The 22,507-nt window shown below is 33.5% G+C and overlaps 1 protein-coding gene across 5 annotated transcripts in view; it reads right to left on the reverse strand.

Moving 5' to 3' along the window:
• Positions 1 to 414: 414 nt before the first annotated feature.
• LOC124113357 (hydroxylysine kinase-like) overlaps positions 415 to 22,507 on the reverse strand; it is a 165,605-nt gene continuing 143,512 nt past the window's right edge. For 4 of the 5 annotated variants that reach the window (XM_046473647.2, XM_046473651.2, XM_046473646.2 and 1 more), the window contains exon 6: positions 415 to 3,380. In XM_046473647.2, coding sequence (XP_046329603.2) covers positions 2,932 to 3,380 — 449 coding nt within the window. In that variant the 3' untranslated portion in view covers positions 415 to 2,931. The remainder of the gene's footprint in view (positions 3,381 to 22,507) is intronic. The other variant, XR_006857766.2, reaches the window with a different exon arrangement.

A 22,507-nucleotide genomic window follows, 5' to 3' on the forward strand; every position in this document is an offset into this window, starting at 1 on the left:
AAACCTATCACCAGCACCGAACTGTTAGATTTTTGACACTTCGGGACGACACCATTTCAGCCAAGGTATTCCCGGGACGTCGCCCTGTGAAAATCTGTCATGTTGTTTTTACTGTGTTGTTTCAAGGGATTAAAGCCACGCCGAAGACCCGGTTTTGATTCCCCACATGGGTACACTGTTTGAAGCTCATTTCTGGTGTCTCCACCATGATATTGCTGGAATATTGCTAAAAGCGGCGTAAAACCATACTCACTCACTCAAGGGATTAAAACTGAGGTTGGTCAGGAAATGTGAACTTGGGTGCGAAATAAGCTAACTCACATAATGTCAATCAGTAGTGACCTATAACTCACTTAATGTTAGAGTTCTAAGAATTCATATATACCAAAATGAGTTAAGGAAAAAAAATATATGGACGAACAACTTCTTTATTACAATAGGAGCGACGTTTCGTCGTAGGTTCAAACACTGCTGTCAAGCAAGTGATGTATAGAGTACTAGTCTGACTGACTGAGGTTGGGGGTATTACGTGCGCTTTCCGACTGCAAGCGTTTGTCGCACACGGGCCCGCCAGGCAAAAAAAATATGAAGGAAGGGATTTGTGCAACCCAGGAGGGTTGGTGTACAGAGCATGGTTGACAAGTATATATACAGGATAGGAGGCAGTGTTTGTACAATTGAATGGGTTTAAGATGCAGTTACACTGGAGTGGAGAAGTCTGTTATGTACACAGAGGGTAAAACATACACAGGAAGAGTTCCGTGCAGCTTCTGCCAAGGTGAGGACTGCAAGGTTCTATATGGGTGGAATACACAAGAACAACACAGCAAAATCTGTGAGGCGTTACCTGGAAAAGAAAGGTGTTACTGTTACCTACGTGAGATTTTTTAATTATGAGGAGAAGAGGACAGCATCAGCCCAGGTAAATGTCCTAGCTAAAGATACAGAAACACTTGAAAGCAAAGGCTTTTGGCCCGAAAATATATTTATTAAGAAAGAACAATCAGATGATTTCCCCGGACTCAGAAACAATTATGTTGATAATGCCCGTGGACAATAACTGTCTTTCATTAATGTATTGGAATGCAAAAGGCATTATGTCCAGTGTTCCTTATTGAATGATTGCCTAAATGATAACTGTGGATATCTGTGCAATAGCTGATCACCAGCTTCATGAAGATAATCTGTGTTTTATGGATACTATTAACAATGACTACTTCTATATTGCCAAAGTATCTGCAGAACCAGAGCATTGTACTCGACAAGGCTTTCCTAGTGGTGGTACAACATTACTTTGTAAGAGACATCTATGAAAATTTTACCAAAGAAATCAACTTAGACAGTGATAGAATCTCTGTCCTTTAAACAGGATCACTCCCTGTACCTCTTCTGTGTATACTTGCCTCCATCAAATCGCCCTGAAGAACTTTTTTCTTTTTATGTAGATAATCTAAAAGACATTTGTGATGCATATTCCCTGAAAGGCAGTGTAATAGTGATGGGAGATTTTAATGCCACTGCCTTTGGACCTAGGTACAATCCTGCTCTGAGCATTCATGATGGAATTCTGTCAAAATTCGTGATCAGTTCAAATTTGTCTCCTGTAAACATGCAATCTAATTGTGTTGGTCCGATATTTACCTTTCAGGCTTATAGTGGAGGTCCAGTCTCTGCTGTCGATTACATAATGATCTCAGAAGATCTTAAAGGACTAGTAGCTACTGCTTGTGTAAGAGATGATAATCCATTCAACGTCTCTGATCACCATCCGGTTCCCTGGACAATTTCATGTGACAAAATTCCGACAGATTACGACAAAATATTTATGGGATAAAGCACTAGAAGATGGATCTATCCAGGACTATACATATGCAGTTTCACATCTTCTCTGGCCTAATCCTTGTCCCAAGGTTGGATGTGCACATAATGATAAAGACACAATTAGTGATCAGATAGTCCAGAGTCTAACAGAAGCAAGTGAAATGTATTTACATAAGAAGAAGTTTAAGAAATATCTTAAGCCATAATGGAAATGTAAAGTTGATGACTTTCATAAGTTGTGATTGAGCAGTCCACCTCCTACTTTCAACTTCTTGTGTTCATCAAATAGACATAAGTTGTGATTGAGCAGTCCACCTCCTACTTTCAACTTCTTGTGTTCATCAAATAGACACTGAGAGAGACAACTCAGAAACTATGATCTATATGGGCAAAACAGTTGGGTCCAATAATACAACAAAGATGTAGATTTAGTGTGCACACAATATGTTTACCCTTATGCAATGTATTGGCTTGGTATGTAATAGAAATGTATGCCAAATTAGAGCTGAAAAGACTTAGTGGAAGTTATACTGATAAAGTGAGGGTTCAAATTCATGTAGCATGTGACAGTTATTAGACAATGTACTAGCCAGGACAAGTTTACTATATCACAAGAAAAATAATCAAATTTGAGTGAATCTATATACATGGGTGCAATAATAAAATGCACTTTCTTCCCTGGTGTGTTATCACTAACTAGAGAACATAGAGCAAACAAATCTACATGGCTAATATAATCAGTGCATAGGCTAGTTATGTAACATAACATCCAATTGGCAAGTTTCAAATAGGCCAAGTCATATTTGACATACAGAATAATTATCAACAAATTGTTGATATAAACAATGCCAAAACTGCTTGTCCATAAAAAAGTGTCCAATCAATTATTAAGAAATGTGATAAACATAAATCTGTCAATCCATCCTCTTAGAAGTGGCAATACACATGTGAAATATATGGCATAAAATAACTCAGTAAATATATATATATACATATATATATATTATACCCTATTATTTAATTTATTAATTTCATACATCAAATCAATTAATATGAACATGTTCTTGATACTTGACTGGGGCATCCTGACACTTTGAAATAGTAATTTAGTCACTGATTGACTTTGCAAGAAGCAATAATTTTTTTCCACCTTGAGATTATGCTGTCCTTCGGTTGTGACCAAAACTTCTGCAAAAGAGGCCATCCTTTCTTTGAAGTGGTCAAAACATAAATATTTTCTGGTTCCAGATAGTTAGCATGAGCTCCTAAAGTAAGAGACTGTGCCAGTCTTCCTGCTATACATACAAAGATGACATCCCATTCTACTGGAGTGAGCTGTCGTATACTCTCATAGCCAGCTAAAATATAGCCTGGAGTATCTAGCTGGTCAACAACTTCAGAGTCTATCATAAGGTATGCAATATTCATTGCCAGATCCAGCACTAAGTAACTGTTTGCAACATCAGAAAAGTCCAAAATTCCACTGATCTCATAGTCTCCACCTCCATGGCTTTTTGACACAAGGATATTTTGTTCATTTGGATCTCCATGGATGTAACCTGTTGACAAATGAAAATGAATATTCAACCTTTGGGAACTAGAATGGTTGTTTATATTACATGCACTACAGAAGTAGCCCCATCCCCACCTTTCCCTGAAGGCATAAAAGCTGTGGCTTGAGCTACATTAATAACAAACACTTCTAGTTTAATGACATAACCCTCGGTTGGGGAAAACACATGCCTAATGGGGAACAACTTAGCTTCCTAGATAATTAAGTTTTGTGCACTTCCACTTCAATACCACCAGTTCTGGTTCAGGAAAACATATGCTCAATGCAGTACAACCTTGTAACAGAAAGTCTTATGCCTGTTTCTACCGTAATGAATAAATCATAAGTACTTCTAATTTATTGACATCACTTCTGGTTTGTGAAAACACATGTCAAACAGGTTTAAAACAGAAAGTTCTTTGCCTCTAACTGCCTGAGGAACTTAGGAACTTCCAGTCTTAGATATGCCATTTGCAGTGTGACTTTTAAACAGAACGTCCAATGGCACTAGGCACATTAACAAGAAACTTTCTTGCTTATATGCAAATGAAAAATAGGCAAGTTTTGTCATTGTCATTTGAACTTGCAGTAGACGGCTAGTCTGGTTATGAAACCTGATCTGTTATGGACTGTTCATAAAACAAAACATAATACATGTATGCACAAGGCTAAAACAATACCTGCAGGCCTTTTAGTGGCAGTTGCAAACATGCTTTGTGAATGACCTTTACCATGACCTGATTTTATGCATAGGTCATTAATGACAATTCCAATCTCAGTTCCATCTGAAGGAAGACATGTACCAGTCTTCATTGACTTGCAGTAACAGTTTGCAGTAAAGAAACATCTTGCTGTGCCCTTCAGCATGACAATGACATGATACATCAATGTGAGGTGACATACTTGATATGGTATACCTAAGATATCCAAGCACAACATAGTTTCAAAATTCAAAAACATTTGAAAAACAGGCCTGGCATTTTCATCTACATGAGGCTGCTTCACAAAAGTCAGGCAGTCATAAGCTCTACTAGTCTACATACTAACCACAGGTACAAGGTGAGGTGAAATGGGGTTTAATGTCAACATTAAAGCTTATTTCACTACATACATGTGTGTGGCTGGTTGTAGTACTCTGTTCTAGCAGGATATACCCACCAACATTTGAACGTTGATATTTTTTCTTTTGAGTTCTTAGTTTAACCCATCACTTTGTTATACTTTGTTTCTGAATGACCACAGTGTTTTCTGTACTGCTATATTGCCAATTTAAATAACACATTCATAATCTTCTGGGAACAGAACTTTTATAGCAATCAGGTTGTATAACATGTCATTTGATAACTTACATGACATGCATGCATGCACGTACGCACGCACATGCAATATATGTAAAGGAAATCATAATTTTATGGACAATAATCAAAATATATGTCTAGACAAGAATGTTTCTTTGATTTTGCAATGGGAACAATTTGGACAGTTTTTGTAAGGTACTAATAATGATAATCTAAAAGAATTTCTTCAATTAAATGATATTTGATTAACTAATATAATATATGTCTAATTAATTACGTTCTATTTAATATGTTCTTGCATATAATGTTTGGGCATCGACACTTATCTTTGTTCTAATACTTGGTATCAACTGTTTGATTGGCATTCTAGAGGTTGGTGATAATAAGAACGTCAACTTTATTGATAACAACTTCTGGTTTAGCATATATATTTCACGATCCCTACTTTTTCGAGGAGTATATATTGAACCCCACCACTAACTACACATGTACCAATTTTCAAGACATGTTTTACAAAAATGACCAAGTAATGGACACAAATAGACCTTTTGAAAAAATTTGAATGTCATCATTTGTTGGAACAAGTAAGTGAAATCTCAGCCTCATGAGATGAGTGGTTCATGAGGAGAAGACATTTATTATGCATGACATATAATGCACACCGAATGACTGACAAACAATTAGGTGAGCTAAAAATTACCATCTGAAATATGTTATGTGTGAGCATTGGTTTCGGTTCATGAAACATGAACAATTTCTATAAACACCACGGAAAACGGATCGTGGCTTTCGTTGCACTTGCTACAACTGATTTCTACACTTGATGCATTAAAATAGTCAGTGTAGGCTTTTCGTTCAATGGAGCAAGACACACTTACTTTCCGTTGTCGTTGACCAATATTCATGGTCTTTATAGATATAACGTGGACCCATCTTGGTGGTTCTTATCAAAGTGTGTACATGCTCCTGTAGTTAGTGGTTCATTCCAACATTCGTGATCATGTACCTACCATAGTTTCTTTAATTTCAACTATTCCATGAGAGAATCATGTTTAGTTCTCCATAGATGTCATGATAAGGGAATCATGTTTAGTTCTCCATAGATGTCATGATAAGAGAATCATGTTTAGTTCTCCATATAATGTCATGATAAGAGAATCATGAGTTGTTCTCCATAGATGTCATGGTAAGAGAATCCTGTTTAGTTCTCCATAGATGTCATGGTAAGAGAATCCTGTTTAGTTCTCCATAGATGTCATGATAAGAGAATCATGTTTAGTTCTCCATAGATGTCATGATAAGAGAATCATGAGTTGTTCTCCATGGATGTCATGGTAAGAGAATCATGTTTAGTTCTCCATAGATGTCATGATAAGAGAATCATGTTTAGTTCTTCATATATGTCATGATAAGAGAATAATGAGTTGTTCTCCATAGATGTCATGGTAAGAGAATCCTGTTTAGTTCTCCATAGATGTCATGGTAAGAGAATCATGTGTAGTTCTCCATAGATGTCATGATAAGAGAATCCTGTTTAGTTCTCTATATACAAGAGCTGGCTGAAAAGTTCTAAGCCTAAGTGGGATATCTCAAACAAACTTTTGCCACCAACAAGTACAATCATTTAATGAATCATAGACATAAGAACTGCAACTGTAGGGGATGATGCCCCTTCCTTTTCCAGTGTAAAGAAGAGGGCTGTGGAATTCAAGCGTGTCAGAGAGAGCCTTGACGATGACCCGCGTCCAGGAAGGCCTTCAACAGCAACCATTCCGGAAAACATTACCCGGGTGCATGACATGGTGATGGCTGATCGACGATTGACCACTCGACATATTGCCAGTGTTGTGCGCATCTCTCATGAGAGGGTTGAGCACATTATCACCAATGAGTTGGGAATGACAAAAGTTTCTGCAAGATGGGTGCCAAAGCTCTTGACAGCGGATCAGAAATGTGTCAGATTCCTAACGTCCCGTGACAATTTATGCCGTTTTGAAGCAGATCCCATTGATTTTTTGGTCCGATTTGTAACCATGGATGAGACCTGGATTCATCACTTTCAACCAGAAACCAAAATTCAGTCGAAACAATGGGAGCATCCGGAATCACCAGCCCCCCAAAAAGCCAAGTCGGTTCCTTCTGCTGGAAAGGTGATGGCTTCACTCTTTTGGGATTCCAAGGGTATTCTGCTGATTGACTATCTTGAAAAAGGCCAAACTATCAATGGAAGATATTATGCTGACCTACTGAGACAGTTGCATGAAGCTATCAAAGCTAAGCGACGGGGAATGCTCACTAAAGGAGTCCTGTTCCACCAAGACAATGCTCCTGTTCACAAATCAGTGGTTGCCATGTCAGCGATCCATGATTGTAGCTTCGTACTCATTGACCATCCCCCTTATTCACCCGATTTGGCCCCGTCAGACTTCCACCTGTTTCCCAAAATGAAAAAGGAACTAGCCGGTCGCCATTTTCCTAGTAATGAGGACGTCATTTCCGCTGTGAATGACTTTTTTAGGGTGGCTGAAGAAATTTTTTTCTTGATCGACATCCAGGCCTTGCAGCATCGCTGGCAAAAGTGTGTAAACCTGGAAGGGGCCTATGTGGAGAAATAAATGAAAAACATCGAATTGGTATGGGTCTTTCACAGTTAGGCTTAGAACTTTTCAGCTAGTCCTCGTATGTCGTATCTTTAGTTCTCCATAGATGTCATGATAAGAGAATCATGTTTAGTTCTCCATAGATGTCATGAAAGGACAATCATATTAAGTTCTTCATATATGTCATGATAAGAGAATCATGTTTAGTTCTCCATAGATGTCATGATAAGAGAATCATGTTTAGTTCTCCATAGATGTCATAAGAGAATCACGTTTAGTTCTCCATAGATGTCATGATAAGAGAATCATGAGTTGTTCTCTATAGATGTCATGATAAGAGAATCACGTTTAGTTCTCCATAGACGTCATGATAAGAGAATCATGTTTAGTTCTTCATAGATGTCATAAGTGAATCACGTTTAGTTCTTCATATATGTCATGATAAGAGAATCATGTTTAGTTCTCCATAGATGTCATTAGAGAATCAAGTGTATTTCTCCATATATGTCATGGTAAGAGAATCATGTTTAGTTCCCAATAGATGTCATGATAAGAGAATCATGTTTAGTTCTCCATAGATGTCATGATAAGAGAATCACGTTTAGTTCTCCATAGATGTCGTGATAAGAAAATCATGTTTAGTTCTTCATATATGTCATGATAAGAGAATCATGTTAAGTTCTCCATAGATGTCATGATAAGAGAATCATGTTTAGTTCTCCATAGATGTCATGGTAAGAGAATCATGTTTAGTTCTTCATATATTTCATGATAAGAGAATCATGCTTAGTTCTTCATTGATGTCATAAGAGAATCACGTTTAGTTCTCCATAGATGTCATGGTAAGAGAATCATGTTTAGTTCTCCATAGATGTCATGATAAGAGAATCATGTTTAGTTCTCCATAGATGTCATGGTAAGAGAATCATGTTTAGTTCTTCATATATTTCATGATAAGAGAATCATGTTTAGTTCTTCATTGATGTCATAAGAGAATCACGTTTAGTTCTTCATATATGTCATGATAAGTAAATCATGTTTAGTTCTCCAGAGATGTCATGATGAGAAAATCATGTTTTGTTCTCTATATGTGTCACAAGAGAATCACGTTTAGTTCTCCATAGATGTCAAGATAAGACAATCATATTAAGTTCCTCATAAATGTCATGGTAAGAGAATCATGTTTAGTTCTCCATAGATGTCATGATGAGAAAATCATGTTTAGTTCTCCATAGATGTCATAAGAGAATCATGTTTAGTTCTTCATATATTTCATGATAAGAGAATCATGTTTAGTTCTCCATTGATATCATAAGAGAATCATGAGTAGTTCTCCATAGATGTCATGATAAGAGAATCATGTTTAGTTCTCCATATATGTCGTGGTAAGAGAATCATGAGTAGTTCTCCATAGATGTCATAAGAGAATCATGTTTAGTTCTCCATAGATGTCATAAGAGAATCATGTATAGTTCTCAATAGATGTCATGATAAGAGAATCATTGTTTAGTTCACCATATATGTCATGATAAGAGAATCATGTTTAGATCTCCATAGATGTCATGGTAAGAGAATCATGTTTAGTTCTTCATTGATGTCATAAGAGAATCAAGAGTAGTTCTTCATAGATGTCATGATAAGAGAATCATGTTTAGTTCTCCATAGATGTCATAAGAGAATCATGTATAGTTCTCCATAGATGTCATGATAAGAAAATCATTGTTTAGTTCTCCATATATGTCATGATAAGAGAATCATGTTTAGATCTCCATAGATGTCATGGTAAGAGAATCATGTTTAGTTCTTCATTGATGTCATAAGAGAATCATGAGTAGTTCTCCATAGATGTCATGATAAGAGAATCATGTTTAGTTCTCAATAGATGTCATTAGAGAATCATGTGTATTTCTCCATATATGTCATGGTAAGAGAATCATGTTTAGTTCCCCATAGATAAGAAAATCACGTTTAGTTCTTCATATATGTCATGATAAGAGAATCATGTTTAGTTCTCCATAGATGTCATGATAAGAGAATCATGTTTAGCTCTCAATAGATGTCATTAGAGAATCAAGTGTATTTCTCCATATATGTCATGGTAAGAGAATCATGTTTAGTTCTCCATAGATGTCATGATAAGAGAATCATGTTTAGTTCTTCATATATGTCATGATAAGAGAATCATGTTTAGTTCTTCATATATGTCATAAGAGAATCATGTTTAGTTCTCAATAGATGTCATGATAAGAGAATCATGTTTAGTTCTCAATAGATGTCATGATAAGAGAATCATGTTTAGTTCTCCATAGATGTCATGATACGAGAATCATGTTTAGTTCTCGAGAGATGTCATTAGAGAATCGAGTGTATTTCTCCATATATGTCATGATAAGAGAATCATGTTTAGTTCCCCATAGATGTCATGATAAGAGAATCATGTGTAGTTCTTCATAGATGTCATGATAAGAGAATCACGTTTAGCTCTCCATAGATGTCGTGATAAGAAAATCACGTTTAGTTCTTCATATATGTCATGATAAGAGAATCATGTTTAGTTCTCCATAGATGTCATGATACGAGAATCATGTTTAGTTCTCCATAGATGTCATGATAAGAGAATCATGTTTAGTTCTTCATATATTTCATGATAAGAGAATCATGTTTAGTTCTTCATTGATGTCATAAGAGAATCACGTTTAGTTCTTCATATATGTCATGATAAGAGAATCATGTTTAGTTCTCCAGAGATGTCATGATGAGAGAATCATGTTTTGTTCTCTATATGCGTCACAAGAGAATCACGTTTAGTTCTCCATAGATGTCGTGATAAGAGAATCATGTTTAGTTCTTCATATATTTCATGATAAGAGAATCATGTTTAGTTCTTCATAGATGTCAAGATAAGACAATCATATTAAGTTCTTCATAAATGTCATGGTAAGAGAATCATGTTTAGTTCTCCATAGATGTCATGATGAGAGAATCATGTTTAGTTCTCAAAGATGTCATAAGAGAATCATGTTTATTTCTTCATATATTTCATGATAAGAGAATCACGTTTAGTTCTTCATATATGTCATGATAAGAGAATCATGTTTAGTTCTTCATATATTTCATAAGAGAATCATGTTTAGTTCTCAATAGATGTCATGATGAGAGAATCATGTTTAGTTCTTCATATATTTCATGATCAGAGAATCACGTTAAGTTCTTCATATATGTCATGATAAGAGAATCATGTTAAGTTCTTGATATATTTCATAAGAAAATCATGTTTAGTTCTCAATAGATGTCATGATAAGAGAATCATGTTTAGTTCTCCTTGTATGTCATGATACGAGAATCATGTTTAGTTATCCAAAGATGTCATGATAAGAGAATCATGTTTAGTTCTCCATAGATGTCATGATAAGAGAATCACGTTTAGCTCTCCATAGATGTCGTGATAAGAAAATCACGTTTAGTTCTTCATATATGTCATGATAAGAGAATCATGTTTAGTTCTTGATATATTTCATAAGAAAATCATGTTTAGTTCTCAATAGATGTCATGATAAGAGAATCATGTTTAGTTCTCCATAGATGTCATGATACGAGAATCAGGTTTAGTTCTCCATAGATGTCATAATAAGAGAATCATGTTTAGTTCTCCATAGATGTCATGATAAGAGAATCACGTTTAGCTCTCCATAGATGTCGTGATAAGAAAATCACGTTTAGTTCTTCATATATGTCATGATAAGAGAATCATGTTTAGTTCTCCATAGATGTCATGATAAGAGAAACATGTTTAGTTCTCCATAGATGTCATGATAAGAGAATCATGTTTAGTTCTTCATATATTTCATGATAAGAGAATCATGTTTAGTTCTCCATAGATGTCATGATAAGAGAATCATGTTTAGCTCTCAATAGATGTCATTAGAGAATCATGTGTATTTCTCCATATATGTCATGGTAAGAGAATCATGTTTAGTTCCCCATAGATAAGAAAATCACGTTTAGTTCTTCATATATGTCATGATAAGAGAATCATGTTTAGTTCTCCATAGATGTCATGATAAGAGAATCATGTTTAGCTCTCAATAGATGTCATTAGAGAATCAAGTGTATTTCTCCATATATGTCATGGTAAGAGAATCATGTTTAGTTCTCCATAGATGTCATGATAAGAGAATCATGTTTAGTTCTTCATATATGTCATGATAAGAGAATCATGTTTAGTTCTTCATATATGTCATAAGAGAATCATGTTTAGTTCTCAATAGATGTCATGATAAGAGAATCATGTTTAGTTCTCAATAGATGTCATGATAAGAGAATCATGTTTAGTTCTCCATAGATGTCATGATACGAGAATCATGTTTAGTTCTCGAGAGATGTCATTAGAGAATCGAGTGTATTTCTCCATATATGTCATGATAAGAGAATCATGTTTAGTTCCCCATAGATGTCATGATAAGAGAATCATGTGTAGTTCTTCATAGATGTCATGATAAGAGAATCACGTTTAGCTCTCCATAGATGTCGTGATAAGAAAATCACGTTTAGTTCTTCATATATGTCATGATAAGAGAATCATGTTTAGTTCTCCATAGATGTCATGATACGAGAATCATGTTTAGTTCTCCATAGATGTCATGATAAGAGAATCATGTTTAGTTCTTCATATATTTCATGATAAGAGAATCATGTTTAGTTCTTCATTGATGTCATAAGAGAATCACGTTTAGTTCTTCATATATGTCATGATAAGAGAATCATGTTTAGTTCTCCAGAGATGTCATGATGAGAGAATCATGTTTTGTTCTCTATATGCGTCACAAGAGAATCACGTTTAGTTCTCCATAGATGTCGTGATAAGAGAATCATGTTTAGTTCTTCATATATTTCATGATAAGAGAATCATGTTTAGTTCTTCATAGATGTCAAGATAAGACAATCATATTAAGTTCTTCATAAATGTCATGGTAAGAGAATCATGTTTAGTTCTCCATAGATGTCATGATGAGAGAATCATGTTTAGTTCTCAAAGATGTCATAAGAGAATCATGTTTATTTCTTCATATATTTCATGATAAGAGAATCACGTTTAGTTCTTCATATATGTCATGATAAGAGAATCATGTTTAGTTCTTCATATATTTCATAAGAGAATCATGTTTAGTTCTCAATAGATGTCATGATGAGAGAATCATGTTTAGTTCTTCATATATTTCATGATCAGAGAATCACGTTAAGTTCTTCATATATGTCATGATAAGAGAATCATGTTAAGTTCTTGATATATTTCATAAGAAAATCATGTTTAGTTCTCAATAGATGTCATGATAAGAGAATCATGTTTAGTTCTCCTTGTATGTCATGATACGAGAATCATGTTTAGTTATCCAAAGATGTCATGATAAGAGAATCATGTTTAGTTCTCCATAGATGTCATGATAAGAGAATCACGTTTAGCTCTCCATAGATGTCGTGATAAGAAAATCACGTTTAGTTCTTCATATATGTCATGATAAGAGAATCATGTTTAGTTCTTGATATATTTCATAAGAAAATCATGTTTAGTTCTCAATAGATGTCATGATAAGAGAATCATGTTTAGTTCTCCATAGATGTCATGATACGAGAATCAGGTTTAGTTCTCCATAGATGTCATAATAAGAGAATCATGTTTAGTTCTCCATAGATGTCATGATAAGAGAATCACGTTTAGCTCTCCATAGATGTCGTGATAAGAAAATCACGTTTAGTTCTTCATATATGTCATGATAAGAGAATCATGTTTAGTTCTTCATATATTTCATGATAAGAGAATCATGTTTAGTTCTTCATAGATGTCAAGATAAGAGAATCATATTAAGTTCTTCATAAATGTCATGGTAAGAGAATCATGTTTAGTTCTCCATAGATGTCATGATGAGAGAATCATGTTTAGTTCTCCATAGATGTCATGATAAGAGAATCAGGTTTAGTTCTTCATATATGTCACGATAAGAGAATCATGTTTAGTTCTTCATATATGTCATAAGAGAATCATGTTTAGTTCTCAATAGATGTCATGATAAGAGAATCATGTTTAGTTCTCCATATATGTCATGATACCAGAATTAGGTTCAGTTCTCAAGAGATGTCATTAGAGAATCAAGTGTATTTCTCCATATATGTCATGGTAAGAGAATCAGGTTTAGTTCCCCATAGATGTCATGATAAGAGAATCATGTTTAGTTCTCCATAGATGTCATGATAAGAGAATCACGTTTAGCTCTCCATAGATGTCGTGATAAGAAAATCACGTTTAGTTCTTCATATATGTCATGATAAGAGAATCATGTTTAGTTCTCCATAGATGTCATGATACGAGAATCATGTTTAGTTCTCCATAGATGTCATGATAAGAGAATCATGTTTAGTTCTTCATATATTTCATGATAAGAGAATCATGTTTAGTTCTTCATTGATGTCATGATACGAGAATCATGTTTAGTTCTCCATAGATGTCATGATAAGAGAATCATGTTTAGTTCTTCATATATTTCATGATAAGAGAATCATGTTTAGTTCTTCATTGATGTCATGAGAGAATCACGTTTAGTTCTTCATATATGTCATGATGAGAGAATCATGTTTTGTTCTCTATATGTGTCACAAGAGAATCACGTTTAGTTCTCCATAGATGTCGTGATAAGAGAATCATGTTTAGTTCTTCATATATTTCATGATCAGAGAATCATGTTTAGTTCTTCATAGATGTCAAGATAAGAGAATCATATTAAGTTCTTCATAAATGTCATGGTAAGAGAATCATGTTTAGTTCTCCATAGATGTCATGATAAGAGAATCACGTTTAGTTCTTCATATATGTCACGATAAGAGAATCATGTTTAGTTCTTCATATATGTCATAAGAGAATCATGTTTAGTTCTCAATAGATGTCATGATAAGAGAATCATGTTTAGTTCTCCATATATGTCATGATACCAGAATTAGGTTCAGTTCTCAAGAGATGTCATTAGAGGATCAAGTGTATTTCTCCATATATGTCATGGTAAGAGAATCAGGTTTAGTTCCCCATAGATGTCATGATAAGAGAATCATGTTTAGTTCTCCATAGATGTCATGATAAGAGAATCACGTTTAGCTCTCCATAGATGTCGTGATAAGAAAATCACGTTTAGTTCTTCATATATGTCATGATAAAAGAAACATGTTTAGTTCTCCATAGATGTCATGATACGAGAATCATGTTTAGTTCTCCATAGATGTCATGATAAGAGAATCATGTTTAGTTCTTCATATATTTCATGATAAGAGAATCATGTTTAGTTCTTCATTGATGTCATGAGAGAATCACGTTTAGTTCTTCATATATGTCATGATGAGAGAATCATGTTTTGTTCTCTATATGTGTCACAAGGGAATGACGTTTAGTTCTCCATAGATGTCGTGATAAGAGAATCATGTTTAGTTCTTCATTGATGTCATGATAAGAGAACCATGTTTAGTTCTCCATAGATGTCAAGATAAGAGAATCTTGAGTAGTTCTTCATAGATGTCATGATAAGAGAATCATGTTTAGTTCTCCATATTTGTCATGATAAGAGAATCATGTTTAGTTCTCAATAGATGTCATTAGAGAATGAAGTGTATTTCTCCATATATGTCATGGTAAGAGAATCATGTTTAGTTCTCCATAGATGTCATGATAAGAAAATCACGTTTAGTTCTTCATATATGTCATTATAGGAGAATCATGTTTAGTTATCCATATATGTCATGATAAGAGAATCATGTTTAGTTCTCAATAGATGTCATTAGAGAATCAAGTGTATTTCTTCATATATGTCATCTTAAGAGAATCATGTTTAGTTCTTCATATATGTCATAAGAGAATCATGTTTAGTTCTCCATAGATGTCATGATAAGAGAATCATGTTTAGTTCTCCATGTATGTCATGATACGAGAATCATGTTTAGTTCTCGATAGATGTCATAAGAGAATCATGTTTATTTTTCAATAGATGTCATGATAAGAGAATCATGTTTAGTTCTCCAGAGATGTCATGATACGAGAATCATGTTTAGTTCTCCAGAGATGTCATTAGAGAATCAAGTGTATTTCTCCATATATGTCATGATAAGAGAATCATGTTTAGTTCCCAATAGATGTCATGATAAGAGAATCATGTTTAGTTCTCCATAGATGTCATGATAAGAGAATCATGTTTAGCTCTCCATAGATGTTGTGATAAGAAAATCATGTTTAGTTCTTCATATATGTCATGATAAGAGAATCATGTTTAGTTCTCCATAGATGTCATGATAAGAGAATCATGTTTAGTTCTTCATATATTTCATGATAAGAGAATCATGTTTAGTTCTTCATTGATGTCATAAGAGAATCACGTTTAGTTCTTCATATATGTCATGATAAGAGAATCATGTTTAGTTCTCCAGAGATGTCATGATGAGAGAATCATGTTTTGTTCTCTATATGTGTCACAAGAGAATCACGTTTAGTTCTCCATAAATGTCGTGATAAGAGAATCATGTTAAGTTCTTCATATATTTCATGATAAGAGAATCATGTTTACTTCTTCATAGATGTCAAGATAAGACAATCATATTAAGTTCTTCATAAATGTCATGGTAAGAGAATCATGTTAGTTCTCCATAGATGTCATGATGAGAGAATCATGTTTAGTTCTTCATATATTTCATGATAAGAGAATCACGTTTAGTTCTTGATATATTTCATAAGAGAATCATGTTTAGTTCTCCATAGATGTCATGATAAGAGAATCACGTTTAGCTCTCCATAGATGTCGTGATAAGAAAATCACGTTTAGTTCTTCATATATGTCATGATAAGAGAATCATGTTTAGTTCTTGATATATTTCATAAGAAAATCATGTTTAGTTCTCAATAGATGTCATGATAAGAGAATCATGTTTAGTTCTCCATAGATGTCATGATACGAGAATCAGGTTTAGTTCTCCATAGATGTCATAATAAGAGAATCATGTTTAGTTCTCCATAGATGTCATGATAAGAGAATCACGTTTAGCTCTCCATAGATGTCGTGATAAGAAAATCACGTTTAGTTCTTCATATATGTCATGATAAGAGAATCATGTTTAGTTCTCCATAGATGTCATGATAAGAGAAACATGTTTAGTTCTCCATAGATGTCATGATAAGAGAATCATGTTTAGTTCTTCATATATTTCATGATAAGAGAATCATGTTTAGTTCTTCATTGATGTCATAAGAGAATCACGTTTAGTTCTTCATATATGTCATAAGAGAATCATGTTTAGTTCTCCAGAGATGTCATGATGAGAGAATCATGTTTTGTTCTCTATATGTGTCACAAGAGAATCACGTTTAGTTCTCCATAGATGTCGTGATAAGAGAATCATGTTTAGTTCTTCATATATTTCATGATAAGAGAATCATGTTTAGTTCTTCATAGATGTCAAGATAAGACAATCATATTAAGTTCTTCATAAATGTCATGGTAAGAGAATCATGTTTAGTTCTCCATAGATGTCATGATGAGAGAATCATGTTTAGTTCTCCATAGATGTCATAAGAGAATCATGTTTATTTCTTCATATATTTCATGATAAGAGAATCACGTTTAGTTCTTCATATATGTCATGATAAGAGATCATGTTTAGTTCTTCCTATATTTCATAAGAGAATCATGTTTAGTTCTCAATAGATGTCATGATGAGAGAATCGTGTTTAGTTCTTCATATATTTCATGATAAGAGAATCACGTTAAGTTCTCCATATATGTCATGATAAGAGAATCATGTTTAGTTCTTGATATATTTCATAAGAAAATCATGTTTAGTTCTCAATAGATGTCATGATAAGAGAATCATGTTTAGTTCTCCTTGTATGTCATGATACGAGAATCAGGTTTAGTTCTCCATAGATGTCATGATAAGAGAATCATGTTTAGTTCTCCATAGATGTCATGATAAGAGAATCACGTTTAGCTCTCCATAGATGTCGTGATAAGAAAATCACGTTTAGTTCTTCATATATGTCATGATAAGAGAATCATGTTTAGTTCTCCATAGATGTCATGATAAGAGAATCATGTTTAGTTCTCCATAGATGTCATGATAAGAGAATCATGTTTAGTTCTTCATATATTTCATGATAAGAGAATCATGTTTAGTTCTTCATTGATGTCATAAGAGAATCACGTTTAGTTCTTCATATATGTCATGATAAGAGAATCATGTTTAGTTCTCCAGAGATGCCATAATGAGAGAATCATGTTTTGTTCTCTATATGTGTCACAAGAGAATCACGTTTAGTTCTCCATAGATGTCGTGATAAGAGAATCATGTTTAGTTCTTCATATATTTCATGATAAGAGAATCATGTTTAGTTCTTCATAGATGTCAAGATAAGACAATCATATTAAGTTCTTCATAAATGTCATGGTAAGAGAATCATGTTTAGTTCTCCATAGATGTCATGATGAGAGAATCATGTTTAGTTCTCCATAGATGTCATGATGAGAGAATCATGTTTAGTTCTTCATATATGTCATGATAAGAGAATCATGTTTAGAACTCCATATAGGTCGTGATAAGAGAATAATGTTTAGTTCTTCATTGATGTCATAAGAGAATCATGAGTAGTTCTTCATAGATGTCATGATAAGAGAATCATGTTTAGTTCTCCATATTTGTCATGATAAGAGAATCATGTTTAGTTCTCAATAGATGTCATTAGAGAATCAAGTGTTTTTCTCCATATATGTCATGGTAAGAGAATCATGTTTAGTTCCCCATGGATGTCATGATAAGAGATTCATGTTTAGTTCTCCATATTTGTCATGATAAGAAAATCATGTTTAGTTCCTCATTTTTGTCATGATAATAGAATCATGTTTAGTTCTCCATATATATCATGATAAGAGAATCAGGTTCAGTTCTCCAGAGATGTCATGATAAGAGAATCATGTTTAGTTCTCAATAGATGTCATTAGAGAATCAAGTGTATTTCTCTTTATATGTCATGATAAGAGAATCATGTTTAGTTCTTCATATATGTCATGATAAGAGAATCATGATTAGTTAAACATAGATGTCATGATAAGAGAATCACGTTTAGCTCTCCATAGATGTCGTGATAAGAAAATCACGTTTAGTTCTTCATATATGTCATGATAAGATAATCATGTTTAGTTCTCCATAGATGTCATGATAAGAGAATCATGATTAGTTCTCCATAGATGTCACGATAAGAGAATCACGTTTAGCTCTCCATAGATGTCATGATTAGAAAATCACGTTTAGTTCTTCAGATATGTCATAAGAGAATCATGTTTAGTTCTCCATAGATGTCATGATAAGAGAATCATGTTTAGTTCTCAACAGATGTCATGATAAGAGAATCATGTTTAGTTCTCCATGTATGTCATGATACGAGAATCATGTTTAGTTCTCCAGAGATGTCATTAGAGAATCAAGTGTATTTCTCCATATATGTCATGATAAGAGAATCATGTTTAGTTCCCCATAGATGTCATGATAAGAGAATCATGTTTAGTTCTTCATTGATGTCATAAGAGAATCACGTTTAGTTCTTCATATATGTTATTATAAGAGAATCATGTTTAGTTCTCCAGAGATGTCATGATAAGAGAATCATGTTTTGTTCTCTATATGTGTCACAAGAGAATCACGTTTAGTTCTCCATAGATGTCGTGATAAGAGAATCATGTTTAGTTCTTCATATATTTCATGATAAGAGAATCATGTTTAGTTCTTCATAGATGTCAAGATAAGAGAATCATATTAAGTTCTTCATAAATGTCATGGTAAGAGAATCATGTTTAGTTCTCCATAGATGTCATGATGAGAGAATCATGTTTAGTTCTCCATAGATGTCATGATAAGAGAATCAGGTTTAGTTCTTCATATATGTCACGATAAGAGAATCATGTTTAGTTCTTCATATATGTCATAAGAGAATCATGTTTAGTTCTCAATAGATGTCATGATAAGAGAATCATGTTTAGTTCTCCATATATGTCATGATACCAGAATTAGGTTCAGTTCTCAAGAGATGTCATTAGAGAATCAAGTGTATTTCTCCATATATGTCATGGTAAGAGAATCAGGTTTAGTTCCCCATAGATGTCATGATAAGAGAATCATGTTTAGTTCTCCATAGATGTCATGATAAGAGAATCACGTTTAGCTCTCCATAGATGTCGTGATAAGAAAATCACGTTTAGTTCTTCATATATGTCATGATAAGAGAATCATGTTTAGTTCTCCATAGATGTCATGATACGAGAATCATGTTTAGTTCTCCATAGATGTCATGATAAGAGAATCATGTTTAGTTCTTCATATATTTCATGATAAGAGAATCATGTTTAGTTCTTCATTGATGTCATGATACGAGAATCATGTTTAGTTCTCCATAGATGTCATGATAAGAGAATCATGTTTAGTTCTTCATATATTTCATGATAAGAGAATCATGTTTAGTTCTTCATTGATGTCATGAGAGAATCACGTTTAGTTCTTCATATATGTCATGATGAGAGAATCATGTTTTGTTCTCTATATGTGTCACAAGAGAATCACGTTTAGTTCTCCATAGATGTCGTGATAAGAGAATCATGTTTAGTTCTTCATATATTTCATGATCAGAGAATCATGTTTAGTTCTTCATAGATGTCAAGATAAGAGAATCATATTAAGTTCTTCATAAATGTCATGGTAAGAGAATCATGTTTAGTTCTCCATAGATGTCATGATAAGAGAATCACGTTTAGTTCTTCATATATGTCACGATAAGAGAATCATGTTTAGTTCTTCATATATGTCATAAGAGAATCATGTTTAGTTCTCAATAGATGTCATGATAAGAGAATCATGTTTAGTTCTCCATATATGTCATGATACCAGAATTAGGTTCAGTTCTCAAGAGATGTCATTAGAGGATCAAGTGTATTTCTCCATATATGTCATGGTAAGAGAATCAGGTTTAGTTCCCCATAGATGTCATGATAAGAGAATCATGTTTAGTTCTCCATAGATGTCATGATAAGAGAATCACGTTTAGCTCTCCATAGATGTCGTGATAAGAAAATCACGTTTAGTTCTTCATATATGTCATGATAAGAGAAACATGTTTAGTTCTCCATAGATGTCATGATACGAGAATCATGTTTAGTTCTCCATAGATGTCATGATAAGAGAATCATGTTTAGTTCTTCATATATTTCATGATAAGAGAATCATGTTTAGTTCTTCATTGATGTCATGAGAGAATCACGTTTAGTTCTTCATATATGTCATGATGAGAGAATCATGTTTTGTTCTCTATATGTGTCACAAGGGAATGACGTTTAGTTCTCCATAGATGTCGTGATAAGAGAATCATGTTTAGTTCTTCATTGATGTCATGATAAGAGAACCATGTTTAGTTCTCCATAGATGTCAAGATAAGAGAATCTTGAGTAGTTCTTCATAGATGTCATGATAAGAGAATCATGTTTAGTTCTCCATATTTGTCATGATAAGAGAATCATGTTTAGTTCTCAATAGATGTCATTAGAGAATGAAGTGTATTTCTCCATAAATGTCATGGTAAGAGAATCATGTTTAGTTCTCCATAGATGTCATGATAAGAAAATCACGTTTAGTTCTTCATATATGTCATTATAGGAGAATCATGTTTAGTTATCCATATATGTCATGATAAGAGAATCATGTTTAGTTCTCAATAGATGTCATTAGAGAATCAAGTGTATTTCTTCATATATGTCATCTTAAGAGAATCATGTTTAGTTCTTCATATATGTCATAAGAGAATCATGTTTAGTTCTCCATAGATGTCATGATAAGAGAATCATGTTTAGTTCTCCATGTATGTCATGATACGAGAATCATGTTTAGTTCTCGATAGATGTCATAAGAGAATCATGTTTATTTTTCAATAGATGTCATGATAAGAGAATCATGTTTAGTTCTCCAGAGATGTCATGATACGAGAATCATGTTTAGTTCTCCAGAGATGTCATTAGAGAATCAAGTGTATTTCTCCATATATGTCATGATAAGAGAATCATGTTTAGTTCCCAATAGATGTCATGATAAGAGAATCATGTTTAGTTCTCCATAGATGTCATGATAAGAGAATCATGTTTAGCTCTCCATAGATGTTGTGATAAGAAAATCATGTTTAGTTCTTCATATATGTCATGATAAGAGAATCATGTTTAGTTCCCCATAGATGTCATGATAAGAGAATCATGTTTAGTTCTTCATATATTTCATGATAAGAGAATCATGTTTAGTTCTTCATTGATGTCATAAGAGAATCACGTTTAGTTCTTCATATATGTCATGATAAGAGAATCATGTTTAGTTCTCCAGAGATGTCATGATGAGAGAATCATGTTTTGTTCTCTATATGTGTCACAAGAGAATCATGTTTAGTTCTCCATAAATGTCGTGATAAGAGAATCATGTTAAGTTCTTCATATATTTCATGATAAGAGAATCATGTTTACTTCTTCATAGATGTCAAGATAAGACAATCATATTAAGTTCTTCATAAATGTCATGGTAAGAGAATCATGTTAGTTCTCCATAGATGTCATGATGAGAGAATCATGTTTAGTTCTTCATATATTTCATGATAAGAGAATCACGTTAAGTTCTTAATATATGTCATGATTAGAGAATCATGTTTAGTTCTTGATATATTTCATAAGAAAATCATGTTTAGTTCTCAATAGATGTCATGATAAGAGAATCATGTTTAGTTCTCCTTGTATGTCATGATACGAGAATCATGTTTAGTTCTCCAGAGATGTGGTGATAAGAGAATCATGTTTAGTTCTCCATAGATGTCATGATTAGAGAATCACGTTTAGCTCTCCATAGATGTCGTGATAAGAAAATCACGTTTAGTTCTTCATATATGTCATGATAAGAGAATCATGTTTAGTTCTTGATATATTTCATAAGAAAATCATGTTTAGTTCTCAATAGATGTCATGATAAGAGAATCATGTTTAGTTCTCCTTGTATGTCATGATACGAGAATCAGGTTTAGTACTCCAGAGATGTCATGATAAGAGAATCATGTTTAGTTCTCCATAGATGTCATGATAAGAGAATCATGTTTAGTTCTCCATAGATGTCATGATAAGAGAATCATGTTTAGTTCTTCATATATT

This window comes from Haliotis rufescens, unplaced genomic scaffold, assembly GCF_023055435.1.
Source record: "Haliotis rufescens isolate VD_foot unplaced genomic scaffold, xgHalRufe1.0.p SCAF_12, whole genome shotgun sequence".
NCBI lineage: Eukaryota > Metazoa > Mollusca > Gastropoda > Lepetellida > Haliotidae > Haliotis > Haliotis rufescens.